Source organism: Odocoileus virginianus, chromosome 7 (genome assembly GCF_023699985.2).
Source record: "Odocoileus virginianus isolate 20LAN1187 ecotype Illinois chromosome 7, Ovbor_1.2, whole genome shotgun sequence".
NCBI lineage: Eukaryota > Metazoa > Chordata > Mammalia > Artiodactyla > Cervidae > Odocoileus > Odocoileus virginianus.
Window position 1 is genome coordinate 6,450,727 of NC_069680.1, and position 25,741 is coordinate 6,476,467.

Below are 25,741 nucleotides of genomic sequence, written 5' to 3' on the forward strand. Positions count from 1 at the left end.
CTTCAAAACCACGGGGAAAAGTAAGGACAGGTCAGGAAATAAGTGACCACAGCCTAATCTGCTGCTCCTCTTCCTCTCTCCCCCACCGTTTTTTTTTTTTTTTTAAGAAAAAAGCCCACTGGAATTGTCTAAACTGCAATGCAATCTCTTGCTCATTTAAAAGATCTCATTTTCTAATCATGTGCTTTGAGACATTTAATACTATTTCAATTATGCAGAGGAAATAATATAATTCCTTTATTTGAAAAATGATACTGAACCTCAGAGATCAGTTAAATCTACGGCTGGAATGGGGATTCTTTTTAAATGGTGTTGCTCTTCTCTTCATACAGCTGTAGCTGTACACAGATGGAAAAACATTTGGTCAGAAAGCAGCAAATTAGTGTTTTTCAGGACAGAATTCAGCTCCCGCAGCTCCCACATCTCCATTTGTCGAGATTTTATTTCTTCTTTGGGTTGACATGTTTGCAGACCCAGTTCATGCCGTCCTTTGAGGGAAATGGGTAGAGAGGCAGTGTTAGTTGTGAGAAAGGCACCACACACTCCAGCCCTTGAGGGGAAAGAGGGTCCCGGGTCCACCCTCCACAACCAAGGGCTCAATGGTGCTTGCCTGCCCCAGGGGCCCACCTGGGTGACCAGGGACAGTGATCTCCTAGGGAGGAGTGGGGAGGCCTCTGACTTGAAGGGAAATGGGAGGGGGAGTGTCAAGAGCCTGAACTTGAGATGGGTCCTCAGGAACTCCCTCTGAAAAAATAAACACATCTGCCTGGATCCCAGGCCTGATTGAAGAGCTATCAGGACAGATTCCAGCCATTTTTGGCTTTTTCTAAAAGCTGACCTTTGCTAGGGCATTAAATTCAATAATAAGCCACCCTTCTGGTGCCCCGGTGTGTTTACAGTGTGACAGTGTACACTTAGGCTAAATTAAATTTCTTTTTGGAAAAACAAACCAACTGCAGTGTGCGTTACTAGACACACACTGGGGCAATGTGTATTCATTTCTCTCTGTGCAGCACCAGGGAAGGTTTAAAGGGGCCTGGCCTGGTTCTTGCAGCTTTAAGCAGTACCAAGCAGAGGGACTGGGGAGAAGGTTCCCTTAAAGGCACAGTAACCTTGAACGTGTCCTCTCTTAGAAGGCTGGAGGAAGACAGAGGTAAAATCCACACAATGTCTACACACAGCCACCTGGCAGGTGGCGTATCTTGTGGATGCCAAGCCCGCCAGAGATGACCTCTTTTTCAACCCCCTTAGGAGCCATCCCTGAACGCTCTTTCCCCAGAGCCTCTGTGACCCCCGGAGTTGTGTGGAATTCTCAGAAGCCCAAAACAAAATCAAAGGAGGCTCCTGCAAGGCACCCCCCTCTTTTCCCCCTGTTTCTGTCACACATGGACATCTCAGGGCATACATGACATTCAGAGCCCTGCATTTCCTGTGACCAGGGAGCTAGTCGTTGAACCTGAACAGCTGAGACAGCTTAAAGTAATAAATATCAGCTGACACCCTTGGCCATTCGGAGCATTAATCCCATAAACAATACATCACGGCAAAACAACCAGCAGGCATCCTATCTCCTGGCTAATCTGACCATAACCTGAATTTACAGTGATTAAAACTCCGCCAGTTGCCATCAGAGCACTTGGTTGGGAGAAGCAGAATATCTGATGGCTGTCCCAGAGCAGACCTTAGAGGAGGCTGGCCATGGCCCACTGCACAAAACCACACAGAGGTGGACAGCACCTGGCAGCGGCGGGGACCGGGGTTTGTGGGGGGATGGCGAGGTGAGAGAAGGTGGACTCCGATTACAACTGGGTTAGCTGCTTACTCTGAAAGGCTGAGGCCAATTTTAAGACCATTTTTATGAAAAGGATTAATTTAAAGAGAAGGATGTTTAATTTTAGGAGCTAATTGGTTTCCAGGAAAAAAAAAAAAGATCACCTGCCAGGAGACAAAAAAGATTTTACAAATAAAAGAGGGATGAATAAGATAACCATCTTCTCTTTGCCTTCGAAGGTGAATAGCTCAGCACTTACGTGGCATTTTCCATCTTTAGGAACCCGCACAAACACCATCAAAGGTGCGTACCTCAATATTTCCGGCTCTATACAGAGTTGCACTATTTTATCAAATCATCTTCTTAGAGAAATCAAGAGCAGGGTTCCCACTGAATACTGTCTTCCCTCTTGTTTTATGGCTGATTATAGATGGGGCTGGGCTTCTTTTATTGTATCTAACTCAACATGAATGCACTCAAAGAGATAGGAAAAATATTTACTCAGCTGCAGGAACCCCAGGCAGAATGTGGAGGGTGAGGGGCAGCCTTCTACTGGGCATCTGTTACGGAGGCCGAGGGGATTTAAATGGGGAGCCCTGCTGAGGGGCAGTGTCCTCCAGATGTGTGTGTGAGCGCCCAGTCCTGCCAGCAGAGGGCGCTCAGAGGTCGGGCCCCACCAGCTGACCTGCTGGCCCCAGGGGGCTCCAAAGCTGCTGCCTGCAACCTCCAGTGTGGGAAGCTGGGGAGACTTAACTCTGCTCTGGCTCGGGAAGGCTGCCCCATCTAAAGTGTTTGGAGGCTGGGGGTCTGTGCCTTTCCTGTTACTGCCCAGAGGAGAACCTGAAATGGAGCTGGGAGGTGTCAGGGAGGCAACAGTCAACAAGGATGTTACCTCTAAGGTGCCCACTGGCAAGGAAAGATTCCCGAGGGGAGGGTCCATGCCAGACTGGCTTGGGGTGGTGTTTACAGAACTTCACGTGATGGCTGGCCTGCTTGCCTGCTAAGTTACTTCAGCCGTGTGCGACTCTTTGCAACCCTATGGACCACAGCCTGTCAGGCTCCTCTGTCCGTGGGATTCTCCAGACTTCTCCAGTATTCTCCAAGAATACTGGAATGGGCTGCCGTGGTCCTCCTCCAGGGGATCTTCCCAACCCAGCAGCAGACACTTAACTGATATCTTTTAATCCCTGTAACAACCCTGTGAAGTAGGTACTTAGGGATGAGGAAATGGGGGCACAGAAGAATGCGTGGCAAAGGCGGGCCGTGAACCCAGGTAATTTAGTTCCAGTGCCCGCGCTAGCGCACCACTGACCATTTCTCAATGACTGTGGGCAAGTGCCAGGGGAGGAGCTCTGTCTCAGGCTTAGGGAGAAGCTGCGCTTACCCTCAAGTTGGCAGAGGGAGCAACTGCAGTTTTTTTCCTTATGACTTTCAGCTGAACACAGGGGTATGAGATGGAACAGCCCCAGGCAAGCACCCGGCATGGCTCTGCTGCAGCTCTGAAGGTGCCAGAGGCTGGCCACTCACCTCTCAAGATTCCTAGGCTGCCAGGTTCTGATACTTGTGGACTCCTGCATTTTTATCTCGCAGCATGATCCCAACATATTAACTCTCTGCAAGCCTGCCATCTCCAGCGGAATCTCTCTCTTTAGAGACAACATCATTGCAAGAGGAGGAACCTTAAATCAGCAGCCACATCACTCTGGCCTTAATTTAGCAAGGCTTTGATTTTCTTTTAAACAGATGACTGAGAAAAAGGTGATCATTTACCTGAAGCAAGATATTGCTCTGCTTCCAAAGAAGGAAATGAACTCGTAGCTTTGTTTAAGGGTTGAAACTTTACTGTCAACTGGTTTGACCAAATTTCTGCAAACTGGATCTCCCTCACAGGGCTGACCATCTCATGGTATAGTCCTCCCTTTTTGCCTCCACTGCACCTCCCCTCCGACCAACCTTGCTGAAACTGAATTTGAATTGATTGGCTTCAATTCAATACTAGAGACTAAAGAGAGACACTGAACTTCAAATACTGAGCTTTGTCTGGCCTCTTGCAGGGGAAATAACTTCTACCATGTCATGGGATTATTACCTACTAACCACTGGGAAAAATGGAAGGTGGCCCCTCACCACATGGGTGGAAACCTACTTGATCACAGATCTCTCCTTTTTGGGATTAAAGGCATGATGCCCTTTCTATGGGAAGAGTGCACCCTTCATACTCTGATCTCTCTGCAGTGCATCCGTCACTGCTCAGTGGTAGGAAGGAAGCAGTGGCAGCCATGGTCGGGTGGGTCTGGTTGTTTAACGCCACGAGGACTACACCGTCACATCAGTAATTGCTCAGGCCCGTGCTGAGCAATGCAGCCTATTCCTTTGTGCCACTGGGCCCCCAGGGTCAAGGAGCAGCTGGAGGCAGCATACATAAAATATTGCTTGCTATTAATACTTTTTCTGGTGACAAAAGGCACTGCCCCAGAGAGGTAGCAAAATTGCATGGCCCAAGCTTGCTTTCCTAGTCTATAAAGAGGGTTGAAAATTTAAAAATAAACCTGAGGTCTGACTTGCAGATAAGCAGTTCCATTCACCCTGGGAGAAAAAATAACTGAACCAGGCCTAGAAAGAAGTTGTAAATGTTATTTTAAAAAAAATACTGAAATTCTGTTGGCATATTAAGGAAAAGGTTCCCTCGGATCAAGGAAAAAGAAACAAAAACAAGAACATGGGCTAGTGAATGTTTAGAGTTCATCTGCGAGGCACTCTGAAGGACAGCTCACACGTCAGGACTCAGATGGCTAGAGGCCACCTTCACTTTCTGTGAAGGTGAGAGCTCTGTGAGCCAGATTACGGCTCCTGCTTGGAGAAGGAAGACAGGGCATGTGGGAGCGATGTGAAAAGAAGGTATGGACGTGAGGTGGGGGCATGGAGAGCGATACCCAGGAGGACCTTCTGCTAGCTTGAAGCTACTGGTGTAGGCAGATCTCTGTTATGAGTAAGGTTAGAGCCCAGGTTGAAACTGCTGATCTCCGCTTTGAAAGGAAATTCTAAAGCAGTATAATTTTAATTACACACACACACACACACACACACACACACACACACACACAAATGTTCTGGGGAGGCAATGTCTTCAAACACCTGAAACTACCACTGCCAGAGAGAGCTGTGGTTTGGGATTCACATTCAGGTCTGCAGGTGGAAGAGGGACTGATTTCTCTACACCTTTCTCTGGCTCTCAGCCAGATCCTTTGTTCACTATTTTCCAGACACCCAGGGAAAAGCAGAGAAGACCCAGGGTTAGGTGTTGTTTACGAGAAGCCCTGGCAGCCCTGGATGCAGACAGAGGCTGCCCCATGTTTGCAAGGGGGTCTGCCGGAGCGGGCCGTAGCTTTTCCCTCCTGGACACAGTTCAGTTTCTCTTTGCCCTGCCTTCATCTGCTTGACATAACTGGGTCTCTCTGACCACTCCTCTGGACTACGGGGCTCTCCCTGGCAGTTTCCAAGACTGATGCTCTCCTTCAGCTTTTAGTGCCCCTTACCTGCCTCTGCTCTCGACAGCTTCCCCTGAAAACCTGCTTTAATTATGTGATGGGCTGCCTCCTCATCACCATCAGTCAGGCAAACAAAGACCGGTTCCCAACTCTCTAGAAGCCCGCAATAGCCAGTTTCCACATCCAGAGCCAGGGACTGCCTGTCCTCCTTATAACGACTGCACATATTTGCCATCAGGTGGAACAAGAACCTGAAATCCATCTCAGGAATCACTAACTTCCACAATCTCGAATCATGTGTTTAAGCTGCTCGGCTAAGGAGAAGTGAGCTCCCTGCCCAAGTGTCTCCTTACCTAGCAGATCTGTTCCCCTGACTCACCCACTTGAGGGTTATTTAGCAGCAGAGGACAGGTTTCGCAAATGAATTTGATCAGGCACACACATATATCTGGAATAGTAACAGAAATTCCAGGTGTTTTTTTTTTCTTTTACTTCTGTACATTTTCTTTCAGGGTCATTAGGGCTGTGGTACCAGTTGCTTGACCCCCCGTCACGACTAAGCATTTTGGCAGCTCTGCCCATTACTGACCAGCTTTCAGGGGGACCATGGGTGGGAGGGTGCAATGGGAAGATGAGATAGGAAGTTAAGGAATTTTAAGTAACTTTTTCACAGAATCTCTGTCTGAAAGTAAAGTCTTTCATTTTTAGGAATACTTAAAGCCTTAATTAGTACGAGTCATTAAAAGGCCTGCTCTTGAACTAAGCAATGCAGGGAAAAGAATTCTACGTAACTCTTTTTCAAGTGAAAAACAAGAAATTGGCTGAGTGGGCAAGAGCTTAGGTCAAAGGTATTACCTAACAGGGAGGTGGTCAGTCAGTGCCTCACAATGAATGTTGTTTCCACAGAAAACTCCACGACCTTTCTCCAGTCCCCAAAGGTTGCCATTAAAGGACAATAGACAGCAGATTCCCTTCTTAATTAACATTTTTATTAAATAACCCATTTCAAATAATGGTTAAATTCTCTAAATTTATATCATTCTATTAACCATAATCTAATCTCATTAACCTTGAAATCCCAGTCTTAACTACCCAATTCTATACACCATGCTACTATCTACTAAACTAATTAAGTGACCTTCAAACTATTTCTCCTCCATATCAGATCATTATTTTTCTTGCTCATGGTTCTTTGCTAGATCTCTCGTGATCTCTCACTTCATGTGAACCTAGTTGCTGAAGGTTCCTGATCTGGGAAGAATTTTCTAACAAAATCAAACCATACAGGACTGTCTGACTTCATTCCTGCCTGCCCCCACCCTCTATCCGGTAGCTCATGCCTCTTTCCCAGCCTGAAGATCCTGTGGCTTAAAGGGAACTCCATTTCTATGGCAGTTCAGACAGCTGGGAGCAGGGAGTCCATTCTCATCTCTGCCGAGCCAGGGTGGGAGGGGTGGAGGCTGGAAGGATAACAACCACCACGCCCTCCCACCTCCTCTGAGGAAGCACCCTTGGCCTGAATGCCGCTCCTCTAAAGACTGAGTCGAGGGGACCCTAGTTCCTCCTTTTCATATCCCTAAGGCTGGCTGAAGACACAAGAGCCTCACTGCTAATTCCAGCTTTGGTTTTTCTTCCTTTTGACACTCTGGCCAAGTGAAAAAAGAACACAGAGCTGTCAATTCCCACTTTCTTAGGAGTATGCTTACAAAACATATTTCTTTTCTTAAGCTCCACCTTTAGAGTCCCCAGACACAAGATCCTCTACTTTCTATATTTGGGCTCTAAACAATTTCAGAGAGGCATAGTCCTCTTGCTGAAGTGGTCTGTACAAACACAAGGAAGCTGTTTCTTTTCCTGGGCCTTACCCTCACCAAGATAACCCTAGGCCCCATGATCACCATCTTATGCACAATTGAGAGAAATACTTTAGGTAAAACTTGATTTTTGTTTAAAAGTGAAAAGCTAAATAAAATGATCAGAATTTACCTATTCAAAAACATCCTGGGTTCTAAGACTTGTTGGACCAATTTGTAAATTAAGCTAAAAAATATCCAGTTAATTCAAAACCTGATAGATACATACAAACATATATGTGACTGTAATTTTATAGAGGAGACCTGAGAAGAATAAAATTATTAATGATACTTTCATTGCTGAGTGGGATTAGAGGAAATGAAAGAACTTTTTAGTTCTTAATTTTATGTAGTACTTTGATATGATTAACAATGAGAATATATTGCTTTACTTATTTATTTTTGAACATACTGTGGGGCTTGTGGGATCTTAGTTCCCTGATCAGGGATCAAACCTGGGCCCCCTATATGGAGTCCTAACCACTGGACAGCCAGGGAATTCTCAAGAATACATTGCTTTATAACCACAATCTAGTAAAGAAGAAAGGAAATAGATGAGACTTAAACCTGCCCCCTCTCCAAACCTAAACCTCACAGAGACTCACAGAGCTCCTGCTTTCCTTTTGGGGACATAGCTGAAACAACCTCTGGCTACATCACACACACATACACACACACACACACACACACCCAAGAGCTTCTGAGAGCAGGTATGGAAGGATTTGGAGCAGGGGGCACTTGTCTTGTGCTAACTGGTCTGCCCTCAGATCCAGCGGCAAAGCACTGAAGGGGCCCTGGCAGTTTGTGTAACACAGAGGGAAAAAAAACAGGCAGAGCACAGATGGAACAAGTGAGATAACTCTAGGAAGGGATTATTTGCTGGAGATAAAAGCGATCAAATTTGTCAAATATCTGCAGGGAAAGGGAAGAAGAGTGTTAGGAGGCAAATGGAAAGAGGCTGCCGGACAATGATGGAGAACCAAACCAAGATCATAGTAAAGCAAACCGGCCACACCACCAGAGACACATGCCCTATGGCGATGAGGGGAGAAACCATCTCTCTAGACACTGTTGCTCCCTCACAGCACCCTGGAGCGGTACTGTCCCGTTCTCATGGTACTGAGTCACCACCCTGGCAGCTATACCAGATGTTGAAAATGAGGCTTATGGGGCATGCTGGGGGGCTTCAGAATCAAGAAGCGGTCCTAGAGGGCTGACTCCAAGGGTTGACTGGTTTGAGGTTGCTTGGTGGGAAGCAATGGAGCTGCAACTGTTGATCATTCTTTGAGGATACTGCCTCTCTAGTGTCTGGGTTACCATCGTGTTCTGTCCCAAATTAATATCAAATGAAGGGGAGCCTGCTCTTCTGGTACACAGTTCTTGGTGTAAAGCGTAAGGCTTTTAGGCGGCAGAAGCCTCCCTGTGGGACACCAACCCAAAGCAGCAGGAAATAGACACCAACCCTGATGGCAGTAGAGATAGCCAACAGAAAAAAACAAAACACTTCTAGGATAACTAGTGTCTGGTTGATGGCTCTGTTACCTTGAGAGTGCAAGGTAACAGGGCACTGGTATTAGCATCCAGAATACCAGATGCAACACAAAACCCTCAACCCAGTCATCAAGAGAATCCTAGAGTTGGGAAAGCATTTTTGAAATCTTCTGTTCCGACCTCCTCCCCAATGGGGCAGCCTGTTGCTTGTGTGGGGTCGTTTATCTCTGGCTTTCCTGGACCAGTTACCGATATCAGATTGGTTGCTAAGGAGGAAAGAATCAGACGCCTCCAGGCCCTCCACATCCTGGAATGGTTCATCTGCCCATCAAAGGCTATTTGTTTCATATCTTTTTCTATCTAGATCCTTGCAACCAATGAGACAGGCTACCTTGGTTGCCAGGTGACCGAGCCCTCCGGTAACCTCACCTGAACGCCCTCTCCCGTGAGAGCGGAGCAAGACTGGATCTGCCAGAACCGGTCGCGGACGGTGTGCAGGTTCAGCCCTTCTGCAATTTCAGAGGCAGGGGCTGCTGTCAGCAGATCCTGCTTATTAGCAAAGATGAGCACGGGCACACAACTTAGCTTTTCTTCCTCCAGTAATTCAGCTAGTTCCTGGATCATTTGGGGAATAGATGGGGAAGGGGGGGGGGACGAAATCTATGATATTTAACCATGCACTTCTAATTGAAACTAAATAAAAGTTAAGCTGATCAACTAGCAACTTTCAAGGGCAGTGGTTCTCAAACTTGAGCGTGTGGAAGAATCCCCTGGCAGACTCCCGGGCCCACCCCAAAGATGCTGACTTTGGAAAGTCTAAGCCAGGGCCCAGGAATCTGCATATGCTCCTATTAATAAGGTATCTGTTATAGTATGTTATAAATCATACTTAGAGAAATTCAAAGAAGAACAAAAGTTGTGGTTAGACATTTAAAACTTACCCAAGGTTATTATATGCAAATAACTTTCAATGCATATATATACACACATATACATATATATGTATGTATATATACAGATATATATATATTTTTAAAAACTTGAATAAAAATGACAGTTGCTTTAGAGACTATAATTCTGATTCATCAATCTCTATCTCCAAAACATGCATGCGTGTGCATTACGCTTCCTTAAAACCACATCCTAAAGTAACTGCATTAGTCTATCTGACAAGGTCTCTGAGTTTTAGGTGATTGTTTGGGATCTAAACTGTATGTTAATTCTGTCTGCAGCAAGTCCAGGAGAAGGTATACACTTACCTAAAAGCCAGGACCCACCCCTTCTCCCCTTGACCCACATTTTAGCCACTTAAAACACTGGAGCTGTCAGAGAGAACTAGATGGTCTGACGGGCAGATCCCTGTCTGACACCTTTCAGCTCCAAGTTCACGGGTAGCGCTGGTTCACATGAGTGATGGTCCAGAAATCATCAAGGTATGGAAGGGAGAGGGGCTGTCTCCAGGCGAGTCCTCAAACTAATTTCCAGGGAAAAGGAACATAAACGTGGGGACTTCTACCTTTGGAAGGCCACGTGTGGTAGTTTAGGTCACTGGCCAAGGGCTGTACTAAAATGTAAAAATATAAGCACGCTTCCCCAAAGATGTCCATGTTACTGCTCACTTATTATCAGTGTACTAAGCCTGGGTAAAATGGTCTATATCCGCTGCGTCTCTATGTAAAATTGCATTTGCTAATTGTATCATGTAATCACGCTGACATGCACCCTGCACTGGAAGCAATATTCAAAGTATACCTATCTCTTGGCTTGAAAAGAAGAGCAGCTTAGTCTTGGCTTGCACATTTCTTCCCATACCTTCTAATTTGTCCAAGTTACCCTCAGATCAATTAAGTTGGTATTGAAAAAAATGCACACAGAAATGGTAGGTGAACTGTCCTTTGGGTTCACTTCTCTGTGGCCTGGGAAGAAACCTGGAGAGCTTTTGGGCATGGTGGTAAGTTCCATTTGCTTATATCTTGTTTATTTAATTTGATTAAAACTAAAAGCCTTTAAACGAAAAATTGTTTAAAGAATTCTCAACTAATTTCTTTTTAGGCAAGTGGTATTTTGCCTGCTTGCCAGAATGACTGTCTTGTTTAAACTGCAGAGGTTAAACAAAAAATACTTTTCCTCACTCTTATACATTTACAAAGTGGATTAATGAATACCCAATTGTTTGGGAAATATCTCAACAGAACAATTATTTACCTGACCTGTCTCCTCAAATCTTTTTCTGTCTGCGCTGTCAATTACATATATCTGTAAAATGAAAGAAGAAGGTTATTTCAATGAGCAGATATGGAAAAAGACAGGGCAGTACATATATCTGTAAAGTGAAAGAAGTTTACTTCAATGAGCAGATATGGAAAAAGACAGGGCAGTTTCTAGCAAAGGAGCAGATGATTCCTTATCAGCAGAGTTCATGTTAGCACAGCATACAGAAACTGAGCTGGTCACTCATGTCAACAATGGACACAAAATAAACTGATTAATTAATTAATTAAGATGTCCAGAAGATACCTCCGGCAAAGCTCCAAAGTAAGAAGGTGAGCCAAGCAGGATAAAAATAGCTACATTTAATGGGAATTCACTAAGCATTCTTTATCCTAGATTTACTCTATTAATCCTCATTATCACTCCATGAGATAGATTCCGTTTTTTTAAATATCTATTTTTATTTATTTGTCTATGCCAGGCCTACTTGTATTGTGAAATGTGGGAGCTTTAATTGCAACATTCAAACTCTTAGTTGCAGCATTTGGGATCTAGTTCCTTGCTAGGGAAATGAACCTGAGGCCCCTGCATTGGGAGCGTGGAGTCTTTTTTTTTTGTAAAGCGTGGAGTCTTAATCACTCAGCCAACCAGAGAAGTCCCTAGATTTCATTTTTATCCCATTTTGTACATAAATAAACATAAGCCGAAAGAAGTTAAGTAACTTGGCCCAAGTCACGTCTAGTACTTGACAAAAAGGAGATTCAAACTCAGGCATACATGACAGTAAAGTACCCAGTTTTTAAAAAAATTATTTATTTGGGTGTGCCACATTTTAGTTGCGGAATTCTGACTTGCAGTATGTGCAACCTTTAGTTGAGGCATGCAAATTCTTAGTTGCGGCATGTGGGATCTAGCTCCCTGACAAGGGATCAAACCCTGGGCCCCTTGAATTGGGAGCATGGAGTCTTTGCGACTGGACCACCAGGGAAGTCCCTCAGTTGTTCTTAAACACTCAGCTATTTATTCTGTGTCCCAAAAAGGAAGGGATGGTGCTTGGAGGCATTTACAAATCCTGAAGTGCTCGAACGTCATCCTTCTGGAAGTACTATTTTGATTATGAACTGTAAGCTGTCTTCAGGTTCCAGTGATGTCCCTCCCATTCCTACCTTCAGAGACTGGGAGGTTAAGATCAAATACTGGAAATAGCAGGTGTAGAGGCTTTGCCAGAGTAAGAGAAGTTTTGAGATTTACTGTAAATTACAAATCCCAAGCTTTCTCTCCCATCACTGTATTTTATTTATTACATAAATAACATCAATATTACAATAAGGGAAATTAGGTTAAGACCAAAAAAGAAAGAAAAATTACCTATAGTTACAGAACCCAAGAACATTCATTATTTTAATTTCCTATGAAAGTTCCCTTCTACTTCTTCTTCATATGGAAATTTAAGAAGAAAATCAGGTATATAATTTTGTAGTCCTTTTTAAAATCAGTGTATTAAATGTTCTCCCAGTTGCTAATCTTAAAAATTATCAAAATTTCAAACTCTCTTTAAGGAAGTTAGAATTGTTATTAAACTAACAGTATAATGGAAACATCCTTTTAAAATAACATATTCATTTAAAAACACAACGAAAAACAATCTTCAGCTCCCACCTTTATGAGGCTTATAATTCTGTGCTACTCTGAAAACTTGCACTCTCTTGAAAGAAAAAAAATTAAAATTCCTTTGCTTAAGTTATTGTTGTTGTTTAGTCGCTAAGTTGTGCCCGACTCTTTGCAACCCCATGGACTGCCAGGCTGCACTGTCATTTAGAGTTGCTAGTGTTAAACATTATACCAGGGACCAGGTTCAGCCTTTTCTCTGAAGACTACCCTGTGTTTCCACTTGTGTTTCCTTCACGGAGAATCACAGGAAGAGGAAGGATGGATGTGTTTGGTCTCAGTACTTATTTGTGGTCTTATTATTGTTATTGTTAATATTACTCTGACTCAATGTCAATGCATACCACAGAGATATGAAATTTGATACTGTGTGGTAATTCACTTTGCAGAACATGCTGGTAGCTTATTTTTCCACTGGTGTGTCTCACATTTTCAAAGGAGCACACACAGTGTAAACACAGATGTAGAAAGAAGGAATGCAATGGGAGAGTGAACCTCAATACAGAAGATCTGATTAGAACTACTTGGGAGTCTAGAGTGGATTAAAATGATATTCACTCAGGCAAGAGAAGGAGATGATGTCTGGGAGGGGAAAAGCGTCAGGTGATGCCTGGGAGGGAGATCTGGGCTCAGGTTACAAAGCAGGAAAACATGTGCTTGGGAGCAAAAGGTATGAGTAAGAAGCTAACAGTAGAAGAGGCTGAAAATACAACTAAAGATACAGTTAATGGGAATTCACTGGTGGTCTAGGGGTTAGGATTCAAGGCTTTCACTGCCTGGGCCTACATTCAATTTCTGGTCAGGGAACTAAGATCTCGCAAGCTGTGCAGCGAGGCTTAAAAAAAAAAAAAAAAAAAAAAAGAAGATACAGTTAAGAAATCAGTGTTTGGAACTCCCTGGTGGTCCAGTATCTGACTCTGCACTTCCAAAGCAGGGGGTCTCAGTTCGATCCCTGGTCAGAGAACTAGCTCCCATATGCTGCAACTAAGAGTTGGCATGCCAAAACTAAGACCTGACGCAGTCAAATAAATAAATAAACTTCAAAAAAAAAAAAAAAATCAATGTTTGGTAAGATTAAAAACAGATGGGAGAGAAGAATCAGAAACTGAAAGAGAGTTTTAACAGTAGACAAGGAAAGATGACCAGTCAAATACCAAAGAATTCAGAGGCTTAAAGTCAATAAGAAGGAAGTTTTAGCTTTTAATTATTTGCTAAATAACTTGCTGGGCTTCCCTGATAGCTCAGTTGGTAAAGAATCCACCTGAAACGCAAGAGAACCCAGTTTGATTCCTGGGTTGGGAAGATCCCCTGAAGAAGGGAAAGGCTACCCACTCCAGTATTCTGGCCTGGAGAACTCCATGGACTGTATAGTCCATGGGGTTGCAAAGAGTCGGAAATGACTGAGCGACTTTCATTTTCAAATTACTTGCTATTTATTGCTTTGACATGAAATTTCACAAAAACATTTTCATTAAAAGATTCCAAAGGAGGATTTTCCTAAGTTGTACATAAATTCTATCATTTAGCATTTTTCTCACATAACTTTTATGAAATTTGAAAACTACCATACCATAATTCCAGGAGGAAGGCTATAAAACACTGCCCCACTTATTAAAAGGGCCAAGTGAAAAAGTCATAAGCATAAGCCCATCTCTATCGATCCTACAAATCTGTTTTTCTCCGCTGGCACATGCTTCTCCTCCTGGTAACCCCCTCCCCAGCGCTGCCCAGTTTCTTCATGCAAGTATCTGTTTCTGGTCAACAGCTAAGGATAAGTGTTAGCTGTTCAGTCATGTCCGACACTTTGCGACCCTGTGGACAGAGCTTCTCTGTTCCTGGGATTCTCCAGGCAAGAATACTGGAGTGGGTTGCCATTCCCTTTTCAGGGGATCTTCTCTGACCCAGGGATTGAATCCAGGTCTCCTGCACTGCAGGGAGATTCTTTACCATCTGAGCCATCAGGAAGGCCCCCGCTATGGTTAAGAACAGCCTTTTTTCTTCCTTTCTTTTTCCCATTAATAACATAGGTGTTAAAAGAAAAAAATAACATAGGTGTTAAACCAGTCATGCAAAAAATATATATATATATTTAAATTTAATCCAAAAACAGATAATCAAAAAACAGTATCAGAGAAAGTTAAATACAGTGCTTTTAATTGATCTTATAAAACACTATGGATCTTCAAAAATTGTCATAAACCTACTCTAAAACTTATAATCCATGGCACTCAGAATGAGAATGATGCTTTAAGCAAAGCCAATTCACATCTTCTTTGGCAACGGCTTTGACATTTTTATTTGGTTGAGGGAAGACCACCTAGAGGAAAAGATTTTCTTCTGGATGGAAGTTCAGCCAACTCTGCCTTATCTGGAGACTGATTATCCAGCATGTAAATGGAGGGCTCTGTGTTTCTCCTCTTGCTTCTGGGCCTCCTCCCTCCTGCTGCCACCTTTTGGCCAATTTATTGCTCCTAAGTATTTTTCCACCAGAGGGGTAGGTGGAGACAAGAGATGACACTAAAAAGTGTGGCTTTTTATCTAAATGTAAGACCAGAAACTATAAAACTCCTAGAGGAGAACATAGGCAAAACACTCTCCGACATAAATCACAGCAGGATCCTCTATGACCCACATCCCAGAATTTTAGAAACAAAAGCAAAAATAAACAAATGGGACCTAATGAAACTTAAAAGCTTTTGCACAACAAAGGAAACTATAAGCAAGGTGAAAAGACAGCCCTCAGATTGGGAGAAAATAATAGCAAACGAAGCAACAGACAAAGGATTAATCTCAAAAATATACAAGCAACTCCTGCAGCTCAACTCCAGAAAAATAAATGACCCAATCAAAAAATGGGCCAAAGAACTAAACAGACATTTCTCCAAGGAAGACATACAGATGGCAAAAAAACACATGAAAAGATGCTCAACATCACTCATTATCAGAGAAATGCAAATCAAAACCACAATGAGGTACCATTACACACCAGTCAGGATGGCTGCTATCCAAAAGTCTACAAGCAATAAATGCTGGAGAGGGTGTGGAGAAAAGGGAACCCTCTTACACTGTTGGTGGGAATGCAAATTAGTACAGCCACTATGGAAAACAGTGTGGAGATTTCTTAAAAAGCTGGAATTAGAACTGCCATATGACCCAGCAATCCCACTTCTGGGCATACACACCGAGGAAACCAGATCTGAAAGAGACACGTGCACCCCAATGTTCATCGCAGCACTGTTTATAATAGCCAGGACATGGAAGCAACCTAGATGCCCATCAGCAGACGAATGGATGAAGAAGCTGTGGTACATATACACCATGGAATATTACTCAGCCATTAAAAAGAATTCATTTGAATCAGTTCTAATGAGATGGATGAAACTGGAGCCCATTATACAGAGCGAAGTAAGCCAGAAAGATAAAGACTATTACAGTATACTAACACATATATATGGAATTTAGAAAGATGGTAACGATAACCCTATATGCAAAACAGAAAAAGAGACTCAGATGTATAGAACAGACTTGTGGACTCTGGGAGAAGACGAGGGTGGGATGTTTCAAGAGAACAGCATCGAAACATGTATATTATCTAGGATGAAACAGATCACCAGCCCAGGTTGGGTGCATGAGACAAGTGCTCCGGCCTGGTGCACTGGGAAGACCCAGAGGGATCGGGTGGAGAGGGAGGTGGGAGGGGGGACCGGGATGGGGAATACATGTAAATCCATGGCTAATTCATTTCAATGTATGACAAAAACCACTGCAATGATGTAAAGTAATTAGCCTCCAACTAATAAAAATAAATGGAAAAAAAAAAAGTGTGGCTTTTTATTGATAGTCTGAGCAAAAGTCTAAGAGGAGGTTGAACCTGGCTGACAAGGAAGTTTTCTGGATAATCTGTGGTTTTCAGTTATGTGTGCTCTAGTAGTACTGATGCTCAAAGTGTGAGTGATATGATGGAGATAATACAAGAGATGGTTGTGGAGCTCTATCTCACTTGATGTCATTTGGATATGGAAATGATGACAAATTTTATAAACTATGTTGTGTTTAAACATAAGACTAGTAATTATAAAGTAAATGGAGTTTGGTAGTAATATTAACACATACCTTGAAAAAAAGTGATGTGCTTTTAATCTATCAAAAGGCTGTTATTTCCTGGCATGAGAGAAAGAGAAGGCATCCTACACCCTCCCTTCTGTCATACCTCAGGGTTAATTTCTTAGTCACTTCCCGCAAATTAATAAAGCTGAAGTCAGATGTTCTCTCAGTGTCATCATTCCTGAGAATAACTCTGTACTTTCAGGAGTTGCTCTGATTCTTTCAAACCTCTAGAGAAACATACAATGTTCTAAAGTGGGAGTTGGCACTCTTTCTGTAAGGGGTCAGGTAGTAAATATTTTCAGCTTTGTGGCCCATACAACCTTTTACAACTATTGAACTTTGCTGCTGCAGTGCAAAAGCAACCATAAAAAGTATGCAAAAAAAAAAAAAGGATGTGGCTGTGTTCTAAGAACTTTATTTATGGGCACTGAAATTTGAATTTCATATCATTTTCAAGTGTCATGAAATCTTATTCTTCTTTTGATATTTTTTCCCCCAATAATTTAAAATGTGAAAACCATTCTTAGCTCACGAGCTATACAATAACAAGAGGCAGGCTGGATCAGTTTGTCGACACCTGCTCTAAAGCAAGAATCTATTATGGCACTCTAGAAAGAATTGAAAAGAGTTAACCAGGCAACGAAATGTGTCAAGCCTCAACCCTGCTCTTCTAGGCAGCGTGGAGTCTAGGATAATAGGTCTTTTCAACCAACAGTGGAAGACTATTAAATACAGACAACCAACCAATATAACCCATCACCACTGCCACTCCAAGCTGCTACAAAACGGGCAGACAGGCTAAGAGTTACAGGGCCTTAGAATCTAACCCTGGGTACTCAGCTGCTCCTCAAGACTTGTTTAATCTCAAACAACACTGGAAAATAACAAAAGGTTTGACTCTGAATCCAAAATATTGTCGGATATGGCAGTGCAGTATACCTGGAGAAAGCTCCTGTAGGGTTATTTTGAACTGATTTTATGATAATTCCCAGATGCTCTCTCTCAGCTAATGGGGAGTGCAGAATCCAAGGTCATATCACAACTCCCTTGCAGTCTATCCTCAAGGTGTTAGAATGATTTAAAGTTACCCTGACCTAGAAGTTTCTGAGACCTCTTCCTGGAGCCTTATAGACATTAACGTCCTCATATACAGCTCTTATTTGGACATTTCTTTCAAAGTACCTAATGGAGCAGGTGAACAGATAGAACTGTGATTCCTCTCAATCACCTGCTGTTCCCCTACTCTTGACTCAAAAAAGCAAAAGAGAATCTATAGCTTTTTCTTCCCTCCAGTTTTACTGTGATATGATTGGCATAGAGCACTCTTTAAGGTGTATGGTATAATGATTTGACTTGAATCTATAACTTTTTTTTACTAGCCTTATATCCTGCAAACTTGCTACAATCATTTATTAGTTCCAGGAGTTTCCTTGTTGATTTTTGGGATTTGAAAGACTGAATGTTTAGTTTTTCTAACATGTAGTTTCGTATAACAATTTAAAGACTGATTTCTACACTTCAGGTATTTGTAAGTGAAATAATATGATGGCTTGTATTTGATTTAAAATACTTAAAAAAATAAAGTGGTGGTAGGGGAGATGAAACAAGATTATCAAAAGTGAAATTAAGGAAGCTGAAGGATGGAGTTTCATTACATTACTTTTTTGACCTCTGCATAAATTTGAAAATTTCTAAAATGATATTTCAAAGCCAGATACATTATTTGAGATTACAGAAGAAGTCTCTTTCTGTATTAAAGGGAAAATATTTCTTTCCCCCCCAACATTTCTCTTCTGTTTTCCTTGAAGGTATACAATACATTTTGGAAGAATAGTTGGCTGAACAGATGGATAAATGGACGGATGGACATGTCTCATCTTCTTCTTATCCATTTAAATCTTCAACTTGGCACCAGGAATATACTGGAACTTACCTTCATCACAGGCCAGAAATATGATGAGCCTTTGTGATGCCCATCTCAGTACCTCAACTGTGTTTACTGATATGATGACAGTTCAATTTTATATTTTGGTATTATTTCCCATTTAAGAATTGGGAATAATAAATGAAATTGCTATTTCTATAAACACTCTGTGAAGCAGATGCTCCATCCAGTTCACAGAATTAATAAGCCCCTGGACTTGACCACAATGATACAGAACCTCAGAACCTGAGAGCTGAAAGGGAATTTAGAAGTTATAGACCTCCACATTCTACCTAATGTCGGAATCCATCTATAATGATGATCCATTTCATTTACTTGGTACTTTTCTAAGCACTGGGGATATAACAGCTGGGAAAAAAAAAGGCAAAGTTCCTGTCTTCACGGAGCTTACATTCCAGTGGGGGAGAAAGGTAATATATAAAGATGTGTCTGAGGTGAGGGACTATACCATGATAATATCTAAGGAAGAAGAATTCTACCATTGGAAACAGTGATGACAGAGGCCCGGAGGTGGGAGCATGCCTGTTTTCTAGGAATGGCAAGGAGGCCAGTGTGGTTGGTACCAGGTGAGCGGGGAAGAGAAGCCAGCAGCTGGGGGGCTTTGTGGGCCACTGCAAGAACTTTGGCTTCTACTCTGTGCTGGGAAGCAAGTTTTGACAGGATCACTACAGCTATGGTGTTGAGGAGAGACTTCGGGGAGACAAGGCAGAACTTAGGAAACTAGTTAGAACGAAACTGCAGCAACCATTGCACGCTAGCAGCGGAGATGGAGAGAAGTGGGTAGATTCTAGAAATGCTCTGAAGGTAGAACTGACAGGTTTGGCTGACAGAGCAGATGCGGGGAGTGAGAGGCAAAGGGGCCCAGGATGAGTCCAGTGTTTTGGGATGAATGGGACTGCCATTCACTGAGAAGACTGGAGGAGAAGCAGGTTTGGGGAACGGGTGGATGAAGATAGGAATTTGGCTTTCGACACACTGAGATTGAAGAGAATTACTAGCCACTGGTGTGCAGATGTCAAATAGTTAGCTGGCTGTATATGAAACTGAGTTGCAGGTTGGAGAGAACAGTTTGGGACTCACCAGCACGTAGGTGGTGATTCACACCTTGGAAGTGGATGAGGTCACCTAAGCTGAGACTTAGAGAAGAAAAGCACAGGCCTGAGCTTGGGCACTCCAACATTTGGAGGTTGGGAGATAAGGAAAAGACAGCGATGGAGATCGAGGAGGGGTAGCAGTGGGTATCAGAGGATGAGATGGCTGGACGGCATCACCAGTGAAATGAACATGAACTTGGGCAAACTCCGGGAGATGGTGAGGGACAGGGAGGCCTGGTGTGCTGCAGCCCATGAGGTTGAAGAGTCAGACACGACTGGGCAGCTGAACAACAACAGCAAGCCAGTGAGACAAGTGAAAACCAAGACAGAATGGAATTCTGGAAGCCAAGGAAAGACAGTGCTTCAAGGACAGCATTCCAGCTCTGTTTCATGGGTTGACAGTTCAAGTGAGATAAGGAATGAAACCTGAACATGGGACTCGGCACTAAGGATTCTCAGTGAGCCTGAATGGAGGGTTTCGAGTGCCTGCAGGGAGAGGAAGTGAAGACAGAGAGCACAGAAAACTCTTTCAAGGAGTTTGTTATAGAGAGAGGCTGAGGAATGGGACAGTATCTGGAGATGGGATGTACAGGAAGACGAGTTCTTTGTTTTAAACAAGAGCAACTACAGGATGTGTGCACGCTGATAGGAGTGAGCCAGTAGAAAGAGACCCATTAGGAAGCAGTCTTACAGAGGGAAGCTGTCTGAGATGCAAGGCGAGTTCTATTGGCTCTGAAGATATCAATGTGTTTTGCAGCTTATTGTCCCTCATCATAATTAAATTCAAGCTTTCAGTCAGAGGTCAATGGAAATATTATGTAACATTTTTTCCTACCCACGCTCATAAGAGGACCTGGTTTTAGGGTATGACCATGAGAGTGAGTGGCTGAGGTGGGGTGGATGACAAGCTCGCTGAAGAGGAGCTGAAGGAGCTGAGGCTGAAGTATCGGATAAATCGTACATAGACGATTTCCAAGAATCGTGAAATTTCCAAGAATCCTAAAACAGTAGTTCTAGAGAACTTGGCAGTGAGCAGGGAGCTTGACTCAGCCTCTGCCTGCGTGAATGCTGCCTGAGCTGGGAATCCCAGTGCATGAGCAGCTTCTACCTCTGGACAGTCACAATTATAGGAAACTTTGTCCTTATTCTGCATTAAACTCCTAACAATCCCCAAAGTGCTCCTTGCCCGGTCCTCTAGAACTAGTCACAGTGAAACTAACTGGAAACAGTTCTAAGCACTTTCTCTTCCAGGAAGGACATCTTCAGGTCTTTCAACCATTTCTCATACATCCTGGTTTCCAGGACCTTCACTATCTTGATTGCCCTCTTTGGGATATACCTGACTTAATGATTTTCTTGGAGTGACGGAGTCAGTGGCTCACTCTTCTGACTTTTCTGTTGTTCTAATCACTATGGTAATTAATGAATACTTTATTTGCCAGGGTGGGTGTGGGCACAACACTGTTACTGAGCGACAGCAAAATATCTTACCCAAGGCTCCACAATCTGTCTGCTAGCCCTAAATTCATCGTGACAGAGAGCAATGTTGTAGCAACGGAATTATTGACAGGATAGATCATCACAGGGTAAATGTTAGTAAGACAGAGCAGAAGAGATTATGAACTGATGAATCTGAAGGAGTACTTACAAGAACATCAGTGTTTTCAAAATAATTCCTCCAGTATGGTCTGATTTTCCTCTGTCCGCCAATGTCCCAGACATTCAGTTTAAAACCTTGTGACTGTACACTTTTGATGTTAAAACCCTGAAACAAAAACACCAAGTTTTTTCAAAACAGAGGGGATATGTGTACACCTATGATTGATTCATGTTGCGGTTTGACAGAAAACACAATTCTGTAAAGCAATTATCCTTCAATTAAAAAAAGAAAAACACACTAAGTTTTACTAGACTTTGAGATCACATTTCTGACAAAGGTACATTTACCAGCTATGTTATTTGTTAATTCTGAGATACTCTGCGGGATAAGAAACAGATGATATTGAAAACAGTTTGCTCTGATAAGGAAGAAAAATGTATTTACACATGTTCCCATCACTTGGGTCGGAGTTGGTGCTCATGACATCATGCTGAGTGCACACAAACATGCCACTACTGGGAATGAGAACTACTCAGATAATCAACACAAACCACCTTCAATCCCCATCAGTCCTCAAGATGGTAACATTTAATAGGATATTACATGTAACTAACAAACAAAGCTGAGTCTGCAGACTCAACAGAACAGAACTAATGCGAAATTTAAAGAGTCAAGAGCTACAGTCTGGAAGAAAAATGAAAGAAATTTTCCTCATATGAACTGATCAGGAAAAGGAAGGAGCTGAACTTAGGACATGAAGGGGGAGGCTGGTTTGTAACTGGAGTAGTAGCCCTCGTGTGGGTGGTGATGAAAACAAACAAAATGAACATGAGAAACTGTTCTTTAATAGGTATCTCTGATGAACTTGAAAGGATTCATTTTCAGGACAGTGATGCCAAGTGGAACTTTGGGGCAGGTGAACCAATCAGGGGGAGACAGAATGGTGAGCTTGGAGTTTGGGTGCAGAGAAACAAACTAACAAGAACTTTGGGGTTTGACGAGAAGGCATTTTATAAGCAAGAATTAAAAAAAAAAAAAAAAGAAAAAAATCTTCTGGCAAGAACGACATAGTGAAATCAGGATTTGAAAAACCCGATCAACAGCTTGCTCCCATAGAAGTGACATTTCATCCAGAAGAGCTGGAGTTAGGTGGGTCTGCAGATGCCTCCACAAACATTCGCCTCTCCCGGGAGCTGGCCAGCACAGAAGGACAAGGCACGGGCAAGGGTACAGGAACATAGCCACCCAATTTCCACCAGGGAGAGTCAGTCACTGGAGGACAGCTGGGGATGACGCTGACTACAGCTCCTCGAAAATGCCAATGACTGAGTAAATTAGAAGTTTTAGAACTCTTAAGGGAAGTGCCTTACGCTTATTGTAAAAGGTAGCTTCATTCTGACTCATTGACAAAACCACTTTTATGCATTTAAAAATCCTACACTTAACTATGTTATTAAATGTCAGACCCAGTAACAATGAATCCTTTCTGGAATGAGGGAATAAATAAGAGTAAATCCTGGAATTTGACCATATGTTAACTGTCTTAAAAGTCTGTAAGTCACCAAACCAAACAAATCTACTAGAAATTATTCTAAAGAAATAATAATGAATGGGTGCAAACATTTAGAGACATGTACTGTAATAGTACTGACATATAGAACAACGTAGAAAGACGTTCAAGACGTTATTATGAAGTGAAACAGATGATAAAGAACAGTATACTCTGTATGAGCCATTTTCCACTTTTTATTTTCAACATACCCACCAGAAAGACCTAAAAGGATACAGTTTCAAATGTTAACAATAGTTATGTCTGACTGGGCATTATAGGTGATATCTAGTTTCTCAATTTTACATATTTACATATTTTAAATTTACTACCATAAGCATCTATTATTTTTTCTAATATAAAATAAAAACACATCATAGGTGTGTTTTAAAAGACTAAGTACAAAAAAAAAAAAAGACGAAATACAAAAAAAAAAAAAAAAAAAAGACTAAATACAAAAAAAGAAAAAAAAAGACTAAATACAAAAATACATTTGTTCTAAATACAAAACCTTGACTTAATATAGTAACACATCAAATAGAGCCTGAAAATTAGAACTGGAACTTGGGGTCCATAACTAGGACTTGATGTTCCTGCTCTCAGTATTGACCTCCTCATTTCAGTGATGCTCTTGACAGAGACAGCCTATCTCTAATACTTAAAAAAACAAAAAACAAAAACTTAGTCCTTCTTTTTCTGGCAGAAATCCTGACACACTAATAGGTGTTTTCAGCTCGTCTAGGCTAGACTACTGTAATTTGCTCCTCCTCAGGCTATACATTAAATTTGTTCAGAAGCTGTAAAATTGCTCATTTGGTAGCAGTTGAAATGACTTTTCTGTAAAGAGCTGCAAATCAGTAAGACTCGCTGGCCGTCAAGTATACATACCAGCATGGCCATTCAAACAAGACATCGAGCTCATCGCACGACAGTGACAGAAAATGCTAAATAACTCTGGTTTTGCTAAAACCTCTTGTCCAAACACTTCAAAATAAGACCAACAGGGCTGTAATTAGTTAGGAAGCCCAAAGGCCTGGCCAAAGGTCAAGTTTTCTCAGGATTTCTTGTAGGAAAGGAGACCTAAAGAAACCTACTAGGGTTCTTCCAGGCAGGACTTGTCTGCAACATCCAGGCTGGGAGTACCACCAGCCTTGGCTTTTGCTTGCTTAGCCTTAGGAAAAAGGAGGGTTGATGAGACTGGATTTAAATATATGGGCAGGGACTTCCCTGGTGGTCCACTGGCTAAGACTCTGTGCTCCCAACGCAGAGGACCTTGGTTCGTGCCCTGGTCAGGGAACTAGATCCCACATATTGCAACTAAGAACCAGAGCAGCTGAATAAATAATAAAAATAAAATTAGAAGCTTAAAAAAATAAAAGTAATTGGGTTTTTTCTTTTAAAAATTGACATACATTTGTATTTATGAAGTCTGAAAAATATACACTAACAGTGGTTTTTCTCAGGGTACTCTGCTTTTTTTTTCTTTTATCTCTGTGCTTTCTGTATTTTCTATATGTATTGATTTCAAAATCAGAGAAGATAAGGCTATTTCTAAAAAGGAATCACTTATATCTGAGGGAACTGATGTGTCTTGATATGTATTGACATATATATTTAAATGATTTCTTTTAAAAAAATTGTTGTAAAATATACATAACATGAAATTTACCATTTTAACCATTTTTAAGTTTGGTTTACTGTTGTGTAACCATCACTGCCATCCATCCATCATCTTGCAACTCTGACTCTCTATGCCCATTAGACAATAACTCCCCATCCCTCCCCATCTCCAGCCCCCTAGTCACTACTGTCCTCTTTCCTGTCTCTATGAATTTGACTACTTTAACTATATCATATAAATGGAATCTCTTGACACGTTTTTGAAATATGAGATTATTTTGAAACTGCATAGACTTTTCTCAGTAACAAACAGACACAACTCTATCCCCCATTTTGTCTTTCACTTGCTATTAGCATCTTCCATGTGTCACGCAAGAATGGAGGCGAGGCAGAGCTCACCTGTGTCGGTGTGATGTGGCTGATGTCTTCAGATGCCAGCTGCTTCAGAAGAGTGGTCTTGCCAGCATTATCCAAGCCCAGGAGAAGGATTCTCACCTCCTGGTCTGGTGCACTTTTCAGTTTGCGCAGAATTGAGAGTAAGCCCTTGAACAACCACGAAGAACAGAGGTTACTTTGGGGGCACTGACTTTGATGTTACTGGGTATCTGAACGTCTTCTCCTTGACAAGAGTTCTTGGTTGTTGAGAGCTTATTGTTACCCATTTTAACATCATTTATTCCATTTGCTTATATGTTTTTGGCAGAAGCACTTTAGTAAATTCAGCAACTTAATAAATAGCTTAGCTTATTCTTGTTCCTCTTATTAATCCAGCTTAGCAGTTACCTTAGATCTCCTGGGAGTATGTACTTGTAACCAACTCATATTCCTGAAGCCCTTTATATATACTTGAGTACAGCACTCACCATATCTGACTGTAGGAAACTGATTTTTAAATTTTTTTTCCTTTATATTAGAGTGAAGTTTCTTGTGGGTAAGGACTGCAGCTTTCATCTCCCACAACGCCTGGCACTTATTAGACACCATGATAGTTGCTGAACTAAATAGAATTACCCACCCAAGTTAATGCACGATTTCAAGGTACTATTTCAAAAAGTCATAGAAAATTGTACTTGGGGTTTTTAGAAAAAAGACTTTGTTTCAGTTCTTGTTTAAGCCTTCATCATTCAAAATACTCTATCATCTTCTAACTTTCACATGACCCTTACAGGATACCTGCACATTACAGATTTATCTATGTTCTTCAGATAAAGAATCTAATATTTAATACAACAGAGACATTGAGGAATTGAAAGGTCATTTTGGAAGCAAAAAATATCCAAATTTAACCAGGATATTTTTGAATAGTAATTTCATATTTTTGTTTCTGGTTTTTGTTATTACTCT

The 25,741-nt window shown here is 42.0% G+C and overlaps 1 protein-coding gene and 1 long non-coding RNA gene across 2 annotated transcripts in view; one reads left to right on the forward strand and one right to left on the reverse strand.

The window, feature by feature from the left end:
- Window positions 1-210: 210 nt before the first annotated feature.
- ARL3 (ARF like GTPase 3) overlaps window positions 211-25,741 on the reverse strand; it is a 30,625-nt gene continuing 5,094 nt past the window's right edge. Inside the window, exons 2-6 of the mRNA XM_020897885.2 lie at window positions 24,797-24,940; window positions 21,277-21,393; window positions 10,809-10,859; window positions 9,033-9,218; window positions 211-488 (exon numbers count right to left, since the gene is read on the reverse strand). Coding sequence (XP_020753544.1) covers window positions 441-488; window positions 9,033-9,218; window positions 10,809-10,859; window positions 21,277-21,393; window positions 24,797-24,940 — 546 coding nt within the window. The 3' untranslated portion in view covers window positions 211-440. The remainder of the gene's footprint in view (window positions 489-9,032; window positions 9,219-10,808; window positions 10,860-21,276; window positions 21,394-24,796; window positions 24,941-25,741) is intronic.
- Window positions 18,731-24,898, forward strand: LOC139035961 (uncharacterized). The gene is made up of 2 exons (XR_011488612.1): window positions 18,731-18,944; window positions 24,752-24,898. It is a non-coding gene; the product is annotated as an uncharacterized lncRNA (long non-coding RNA).